The 9,852-nt window shown below is 37.7% G+C and overlaps 1 protein-coding gene across 1 annotated transcript in view; it reads left to right on the plus strand.

Moving 5' to 3' along the window:
- Positions 1 to 6,083, plus strand: part of TINAG (tubulointerstitial nephritis antigen) — a 47,766-nt gene extending 41,683 nt beyond the window's left edge. Inside the window, exons 10-11 of the mRNA XM_075145243.1 lie at positions 4,743 to 4,788; positions 5,859 to 6,083. Coding sequence (XP_075001344.1) covers positions 4,743 to 4,788; positions 5,859 to 5,969 — 157 coding nt within the window. The 3' untranslated portion in view covers positions 5,970 to 6,083. The remainder of the gene's footprint in view (positions 1 to 4,742; positions 4,789 to 5,858) is intronic.
- The last annotated feature ends 3,769 nt before the right edge of the window (positions 6,084 to 9,852 follow it).

The following is a 9,852-nucleotide window of genomic DNA, read 5'->3' on the forward strand; positions in this document are numbered from 1 at the left end:
ACATTCTCTGAGCTGCTACTTTCCAGGGAAAATGATCTGGAATGTTATCACTTTCCACAGTTGCTATCAATAATATACTAGGTTACTTTCTACTTCAGTAGTGTCTTCCATGAGGGCTCCTTTTTAATTTATTAATGAATAAATTTTTGCAACTAATGTGTATTTTAAAATATGAAATAAATAAAGAAGTCAAATCTCAAAGATTACGCAGATTCAGAAAAAGATGTTTATTCAGAGTTCTGTCTATGTAGGAAAACATACTCCACCGAAACAAGACCGTTTTCTGAATTGATGAAATAAGATGCCATCCAGTTTCCATTCAGCCTAGTGGATGGCTACGAGTTTTAGAACGGCAACATTTCCTCTGCATTTATTTTCAGATTACTAAATATTATCTGATAATTTTAATAAATTCCTCTCAGTCAGTCTTTGTTCATATTTCAAAGAGTAGTACTTACAGCAGCAAGTAAAACAGCAGTTAAAATTCAAGCTGAATTTAATATTATTCATTTATATCATATATTTCTTTATAACTTAGAAAATTCACCCTCAGATGCCTGCCTTAGCAACAGAAAGGATATTTAGAGATTTGTCTTCTCTGAGGAATCTAAACTTAAATTAAGCTTAAAGTGGAAGCTGTGCTTGGATGCCATAACATGTTTGATAGGTGCAACTAAGGGATACAATGCAGAATGAATTTATTCCATCAGTAAGGCTGAAATCATGAAAACTGCTGAAGTATAACTTTATAGGCCTGAAAAGGGAAAAAGAGAAATTGCAAAGATCAAATGCAATACTTATGCTGAGAAATCTACTTTATAAAATTGAGAAATCTATTTTAGAAAATAAGTCCTCGTTTCCTAAAGATACTTTCCACTTAGGAGCTTTTTGAAAGAATTGCTTCCTCTTTAGAAGGTATATTAGTATGAATGAGCCAAGAAATCCCCAGAAATGCTCTTGATGGAGCTGGCATTCATTCCTAGAGGCAAGATGTCAAATCAAACTGGCATGTGGCTACAAACACTGCATCATTGAACAATATATACAGAGCATCGTTCACAAAACAACAGCTGTTTCCATTACAGTTAAGTGCTTTTTCAGACTGAGAGAAATGCGTTAGCCTGGGAGAAATGAGAATTGGTGAATCTCAGCCAGCCTCTGGAACAAGCCTGAACAAACCATGCCAAGTTTTAGCAAAGGCTTGGTAAACAGGCCTAGGACCTCCTGCCACAGTTGCTGCCAGTAAAGGTCAGCATCTATGGAGATGACATTCCGTTCCACCTTTCCTGCTAAGTCTTGCTTCTGATTCATGCACTAACCCCAAGACTGGTTTTGGTCAGTAAACAGTAAATCAACTTTATTATCTGCTCTTTAGATTGCAGCCACTAAAAAAATTGGCAAAATCACTTGCCCCATCACAATCTATTAGTATACTTAGTTATTTAACTGTTACACAAAATCTATACACTGAATACAAAGTTCAATAATTCATAGAACTGTAGTCTAAGTGAGGCTGGAAGTTGTTTGGTCCAACTCTCTGCACCGTAAATTGGCAGGACTGCCTTAGATCAAGTTGCTTAGATCGTTGGGTAGAAGGAGTTTCTGAAGGTCATCTAGTTTAATCCCCCAGCTCGAAGCAGAGCCACCTTCACAGCTAAGGTTCATGGGGCTTCTCAGATATTCTCAGGAATATCTGAGGACAGATATTCCACAACCTCTCACTTCAGTAGTGCCTAACACTCTTGTAAAATACTTTTTTCCTTATATCTGATTGCAATTTCCCTTGCTGAAAACTGTGACTGTCACCTTCTGACCATTGGCTAGGCATGTATCAGGAGAGTCTGCTCTACCTTCTCTATACCAGCCCTTTTTAAAGCAGAAGACAACAAATAGATCTCCCCTGAGCCACCTCTCCTGAGGGCTGAACAAAGCCAGCTCCTTCAGTCTCTCCTTGTACATCATGTGCTGCAGATCCCAAACATCTCAGTGGACTCCTGCTGGTCTTGTTACGGTGTCGTGGTTTAACCTGGCAGGCAGCCAAATACCACGCAGCTGCTCATTCACTCCCCCCCCTGCAGTGGGACGGGGAGAGAATCGGAAGGGTAAGAGTGAGAAAAACTCATGGGTTGGGATAAAGACAGTTTAATAGAACAGAAAAGGGAAAATAATAATGATAATGATAGAATATACAAAATGAGTGATGCACAATGCAATTGCTCACCACCCACGCTGACCGATAACCAAGTAGTGATCGGTACTTCCTGGATCACGCCTACCATTCATATACTGAGCATGACGTCACATGGTATGGAATACCCAGTTGGCTAGTTGGGCTAGCTGTCCTGGCTATGCTCCCTCCCAACGCTTGTTTTGTTTTGTTTTGATTTGTTTTGTTTTTCCTTAATCTGAATGTCCTTGACTAGCAGGGTACTTAACAACAACTGAAAACATCAGTGTGTTATCAACATTCTTATACTAAATCCAAACACAGCACTAGGAAGAAATTTAACCCTATCCCAGCCAAAACCAGGACATCTGGCCTGTTAATATCTTTCCTGTATGGGGAAGCCCAAAACGGGGCACAGTGCTCTGGACACAGAATGGCAGGTCCTGAATAATGGGGATTAGTCACTTTTCTTGACCCGCTGCCTGCACTCTTGTATGCTTTAATTTAATGTATTTTAATTTAGAGTATTTGGATGAATGCCCATGGGCATGTAGTACTGAGTAAGCAGCTCTTCTTTCTAAACTGTAAGATAAATGCATATGTCAGGTACCTCTGTTTGTATCTGATTACAATGGAACAAAATCTAGGAAATTAAATTAATGGATATGTTATAGTCAAGGATAAAAAAAATTCCATTTTGGTTTCTAAGTTTTCTTCCATTTAGAAACATTTCTGAGCATCAATAAATTCCTATCAGTGTATGAAATTAGAGGTTGACTTTTTTCTTTTAGAAAATAACAAATGTTAGAAAAATATTTAATTGCAGAAATGTGAGTCTGCAGGAACTTATCATCATCCTGGTCAAACAAGTGGGTGAGATAACGTGTAGTACTGAATGCAGGAATACCTGAATATAAATTCAAGGCAATTTTCCTCTGTCTTTAAGACTGATGTAAATATTGAACTTTCACACTGAAGCTGATGTAATATTTTTAGTAAAATGGTCACAAGAAAAGAAGTAAATCTGAATCTGATATGAAATCAGATAGTCTATTATATCTTTTTTAAAAAATTTATGATCATGACAGAATGTATCTGAAATATATTTGGCAAAGAAATTGCAAAGATTATTAGTAATCCCTGAACTTTCACGTGGTAATTCAAAGAAAAAGCATAATGAGACCTTTCTAAAAAACAATTACATTCAATGGTCATTATGACCAACATTGTTTTTCTGATCCCTTGCATTTAATGAGTAGTAGCTACAATTTGTGCTTGCAACTGTAATCCAGATGTCACCTTTCTGCTAGTCACCAATTTGTCTTGCTTTTTTTTTCCTTTGGCTGGAACTGCAGGTATTTCATATACATTAGGGTTCACTGTTAACCAAGGAGAGCTGATGACACTGTGGCTGTCCAATTTTTTTTATAAAGATGACACAAAAATCCTAATTTCCCCATTCACAGGGTGGGATTTCTCATCATATTTTTGCTGCTTGCCTTTCAAAATGAATAGAGCACTGCAAATACAGATCAAACGCATGGCGTTGGTGGGATATACACCAATAAAAACCCTGTCAATACCATTCTGTGTATTCTAGGATTAACTTTATACTGTGGAAAAACCTGTAAAAGTTCACATCTTTGGTTTTCTGTTTGTTTGTGCCCTTTTATAGGCACCCAAGCATCATGACCTGTGAATAGTAATCAGACAAGCATTAATTGTATAAATGCAAAACAAGACAGAGCTCTTCAAGCAATCAATAGACATACCATATATACCTAGCTACCTAAGGTGTGCAGTGCAGCTTTTGCTCATTGAACTACATCCACACGATGGTCTTGCAACTTCTTCTGCCCCGTATATAGACAAAGTGAGGCTTAACAACTCAGAGAACTGTGCAGTTCAGCTACAACTACACAATTATGAAAGTTCTATCACCTGGCAGGTGGGGACAATCTCTTGTCTGGTTTCATGGATACACCACAACACCTAGCATGTCCTCAAAGATGTCAAAGAAACATCAAGTAAGTTTACAGGTCATCCCCCACACTGTGCAATAAAACAGATTAGGTTCTCAGCAATCTAATTTGAGCTAAGAAAAGCTGGGAACATTTTCAGTCCCAACTCACCAGCTATTTTTGTAAAGGTGTTGGATGAGATCTTTAACAAAAATGTTGCTAGGGATCTCCAGCTGAATTGAAGAAATGTGTTCACATTAATTTCAATACTCCTACACAGTTCAGTTCAGTTCAGCTGGCAAGCTCTCCAAAGAAGAGATTCTGTCAATGAAAACAGGTTTTTGCAATGACAAACTAAAACAACACTTGTGTTAAGTTTTTGTAGTCCCTAATGGCAATTTGACTTGTGGCTAGCAGGATACTAATGTTCATTTTCATCACCATCAGAGTTTGTTATTTAAACATGGAGACATCTAACAGTCATGCTTTGTTCTGATACTGGTATTAGGACAACTAACTAACAAGACAAGCTTTTCTTTTCTGGTTGCTTGTTTAAAGCTACAAAATGTGAACATATGCACCGAAGGTCTCACTAGTACCATCTCTTGTAACAGGTGGGGGGCATTAGCTGACAAAAATGGACAGAAGCAGAAGTTCTGGGTAAGTGAATCCTTAGCACTATGTTTTGAGGCAGAAGAAAAAATCTCTACAACACAGATTATCTAAAAACAACTTCTTTCCTTTCATTCACTCCCTCTGTGTCTATTTTTTTCCTTCACCTTAAAGTCTCCTGCATAATTCTATTCCCTTTCTAGCAACTTTTATAATGCTGACCCTTGAACTGTAGCATCATCTACCACAGTTTCAAAGCCTGTTTCATCCAGTCTCCCACCTATATCTGTGTTTTTTCCTACACTGTCTTTTCTGTCTCAAATCTTATTCAAATTCTCAAATGTTGTTCAAATTTCCCATGAAGACTCTGTTCTTTTTGATGCCTGCAAATGAGATTCAATAAAAGTAATCAATATTATTTGTTAAAACATTTGGAAAAGACAAGCTATCTAAACAGTGTTGGCAAATGCTATCCAGCTATCAGAAAAAAAATTAAACATTGGCTTTCAGCCATTTAGAGTAAGTCAGATTTTATCACTTTGATTATGATTAACAGCTCATCTCATTATTCCTGTGTTCAGCAGAAGGTAAGATGGAGTTTACATAGCTGATGGCAGGGCTTATGGTAGGTAGTTTCACTGACATCTAGGGCAAAACTTCTACTGACTTCATTAGAAACTACATTGCTCAATATGTCAATAGCTACCTGAATGAAACCTAATTTATTAAAAGTCAGCTTTTTTGTATCTTGAGTGTCTTTTTAACAGATTAGTTGTAATTGGAATTTTGACCATTGTTGTTTCAATGACCACTTTCTCCAGCAATAGTTGAATTATCTAATGATTTCTACTTCAATTTATCAAACTTCCTTGCAGAAATTGTACCCCATTTTTATTAACCCTGCTTTTGGAATGGAAATTTTGATCAAAACAAAAAGGAACAAATGATTAGAAATCAGAAAAAGATGCATTCTGATTCTCAGTGCACCAGATCTGAGAAACTCTGTTTCTTAAAAAGGAAACTAACACAAAAGATTCATTTTGCATTTTATATCTTACATTTTTAAATACTACTTTAAAATTAAAATTGATATTTTTTTCCTCTTTGTTTTTCTTCAGATTGCTGCAAATTCCTGGGGAAAATCTTGGGGAGAAAATGGTTATTTTAGGATTCTACGTGGACAAAATGAGTGTGATATTGAGAAGCTGATTTTAGCTACTTTGGGATAGCTATAGTCTTCTATTCTAATTGTATTTTACCATACTCTGCTTTATGTATCTATTCTTTCCATTGTTGCATATTGAGTCTTTCTAGAGAAATAAAAATGTCTTCTCTGTAACTTACCTTTCTTTCTATTATGGCTCATTAGGGCTTCCTGACTTGAACACACCGCAGCCATCACAACACTCTCAGATCTCACCTGGTATAAATGCTCCTTTATACTCATAGCAAGTTGTATCCAGGACTACTGAAAACCTTGGTGTCTCACAGAGCAGGAAGTTTCCTCCTTTGTTATTTACATCTCACCACTATTTTGTTATATTACTAATGGTTGATTCAACAGTGCCTGAAATAAATGGAGTTACGTTGTTAGTATTAATCTCTTTACACCACATACTCTGGTCACAAATCACTTTAGAAATATTATGTGCTCTTCCACACAGAATTGGCTTATACTGGATAAAAAAAATTCCAAAGAAATGTAAGTAGAGTTCTGTTGCAGAATAATTATTTCCTATCCTAGCTTAGATAAGTTGTATCTACGTATCACTATCTCTTCCAGGAAATTATTTTTTTACTAGTAGAACCCACAAAGTTGATGCATTTAGAGTAATACAAAAATTACTTGCAGTGAAACAGCATATTCCTGTTCCCGCAACCACAATTAAAAATGTACAATTTTAATAATTTGTTTAACTAAAGGAAAATAAAGAAGAAAATGTAATTTCTCCTCAACTAAGTCTAGACTAGACTAATTCCTGAACTGTTTGCCTTCCACTCACTGTTTAACCTGGGAACAGGCATGTGCCACTATTCCCAAAAACCTGTTTCCAATGGATAAAGATGGAAAAGACATTCTGTTGTTTGTCTCCACTGACATATCTGTAGTCCAGGCACAGTTCCTGGTGTTGGCCAGCAGGATCATTAATGCAGACAAGACACCCAGAGCTCCTTTCACTCCTAACGCTCCTGTAGCTGCTTCTGTCTGAAGAAAAAGCCTACCGGCATGCATCCCCTCCTGTCAGAATTGCTGCAAATCTTGACAGGCTTGAGGACTGTTTTGCTTATTTGTTAATTAAAATACAGATATTGCATCTATCAATATGAGGAGAAATTAACTGCTTTCTACACCTTTTAGTTTCAATTAATCCAAAGGCCAGATGCCAACAGGAATCATCAGTCATAAAATTACCTATGAAAGAAACAACCCTGGCATGTTAAGTAGGTGGGGGAAAAAAGCTGCCATGAAATTCCAGTGAACAAAGAATTTCCAGTGACCTCTTCAGTGTCTTCAGTAGGCTATGCTTCATTCTTTCTAGAAAATTAAGAGCTTGACTTCTAATGTCATCAGCAAAGGAGTAATATCTTTTCCTTCAAGAAGTTTTCATGGCAGTAGTATACAACAGATGTCCTTGCCACTGAAATAATGTCTCTTAAACTAAACTTGGGTCACAATTTATGTTGCATCACTACTGAAGAGCTATTATTAAAATGTTAGTATCATACTGCTGCACAACAAGCTCTTCTGTGGCTTCTAGTGTCACACAATAAACCGAATTTAGACACAAAAAACTTTATCACTTGAAATTTATAGCAAATTGTAACACAAGCAATTTTAGAAGAGCTAAGTGCTCTGAGAGAAGTAGTAACTTTTCTAGGTTTAGTGAGCTAAGCCAGCACTTGAGAGGAAAGTGTACTGAGCCATCTACACAGCTACTTCCTAACCTCTGTATGTATTGATTCCATAAAAGTCAAGATTTCAAAAGAGTAGAATTTAGCTCTGAAGTGAATGATACTGTAAAAACATATCCAGTCAACTCCGGGTTTTTTTGTTTCATTCAACCTCAAGTTTGCACTGCTGTAGCTCTTACTTTTTTCAGTGGTTATTGCTACTCTTGATTTGCTTGCGAGATCTTTCCAGGATCTGGGCTGTCACATTAAGTTTCTTCAGTGATAAGAAAGCTCAAAACTACTCTTTTAGATCTTTACCTGATCAAATGGTCATCTTGGCTTGAACGAAACACCATATGCAAGTGAAACAAATCCAACCATGTCAAAGCAATTTAATGGTTTGCAAAGTGATACTGCTCTACCCACCTTCTGGGGTTAACCTTTGGTGCTCTGAGTAATGTATGTGCTCAGCACTCTCTTCATACTCCCTCAGTATCATAAAGCTACTGTCTGTGGAAATGCTTGTCCTGGTTTTGGCTGGGATAGAGTTAAATTTCTTCCTTCTGCTGTGTTTTGGATTTAGTATGAGAAGAATGTTGATAACACAATGATGTTTTCAGTTGTTGCCAAGTACCCTGTCAAGGACAGCTTCCATGCTACCAAGCAGAGGCTGGGAGGGAGCACAGCCAGGACAGCCAGCCCAGCTGGCCAACGAGGTATTCCATACCATGTGACATCATGCTCAGTATATGAACGGTAGACGTGATCCAGGAAGTGGCGATCGCTACTTGGTTATTGGTCAGTGCGGATGGTGAGCAATTGCATTGTGCATCACTCATTTTGTATATTCTATCATTATCATTATTATTTTCCCTTTTCTGTTCTATTAAACTCTCTTTATCTTAACCCATGAGTTTTTCTCACTCTTACCCTTCCAATTCTCTCCCTGTCCCACTGCGGGGGGTGGAGGGGGAGTGAGCGAGGGGCTGCGTGGTATTTGGCTGCCTGCCAGGTTAAACCACGACAATGCCACAGTACCCAGAATTTAACAGGCAGGAAAACATATCTGCACCTGGAAGCCAATTTGCTCTTTGAAAACAACCCTGATGCCGAGGCATCTATTCTGCTGCTATTCAGAGCACAAGTAAAGGGTCTCCTGCCAGTGCAGGTCTTCTCAGTCACAGTGATCAAGAAACAGTGGGGCCTGGGAGCCACCAGTGGCTCTGCCTCATGCAGACTAGCTGGAGACAGATTTTAAATGTCAAAAGGGCTTTGAGCTCTTCTAGTCCACTATTTGGTGGGAGTATGAGGAAACTTGGTCCTCGTTAAGATGCCACCTCTCTCATTTCTCTCCTTTTTTTTGGCCTCTCCATCACTAGTGCTCAGCCATGCCTGCTAGCTTGGACTAAAAGTGTCATCTAGCCTGGAGCTTTTTCCTGTATGAATAGAAAGGAACAATACGTGGCTCAGGTTAATTCAATGGAGAGCTCATCAGCTTTAAATCACTAGTATTACTAATGGTCTGTGGGAACTGTAGAAAGGGGTGGTACCAGGAAGGGAAGGCAATGCAGGAATAGCGTTTGTGTTTGTGACATGGTGTAAATTTCCTTTTCCATAAAAACAGGAAGGTAACATTTGTATGGCAAGCAAAAAAATAAATCCCCACTCAGATTACACATTACAATATTTCTTGTTAACAACATGTTATACGAAGTTTTGATTAGTTATCAGTCTAACTGTGAAACTTTAAAACTGGGCATAGAAATAACTAGAAGAATATATGTCTTGGGACCTGGTACCTGACAGTATTCATAACTAATGGAAAAATCCCTGTCTAAATTCCTATATATTTAGAAACAGTTTCAGGCAGAACTCCGAACAGAAATACCTATGAACTTTGGGAGAGTTTGAATCTTCCCAATATCAACTGAGCAGAACATGCTCCTTTTGCAATTTATATTGATCATCCTTCAGCACTTTCTCACAATCAGATCCTAAATGTTACTGACAGTATCTAATAGATGAATACTGTTAATGCCCTTTGAGATGGTTTTAAGTGGAAATTAATTTTAAAATTACAATGGCTAGCAAGCCAATAAAGAAACCCAGCTATTTTCACACTATTGTTACCCTTTTTTCCATCCTAGAGTTATAGAAACATCTCCCATCTGCTAAAGGATAGCAAATCACACCCTGAAGATTGCCTTCCTATTCTATGGA

Source organism: Calonectris borealis, chromosome 3, assembly GCF_964195595.1.
Source record: "Calonectris borealis chromosome 3, bCalBor7.hap1.2, whole genome shotgun sequence".
Taxonomy (NCBI): domain Eukaryota; kingdom Metazoa; phylum Chordata; class Aves; order Procellariiformes; family Procellariidae; genus Calonectris; species Calonectris borealis.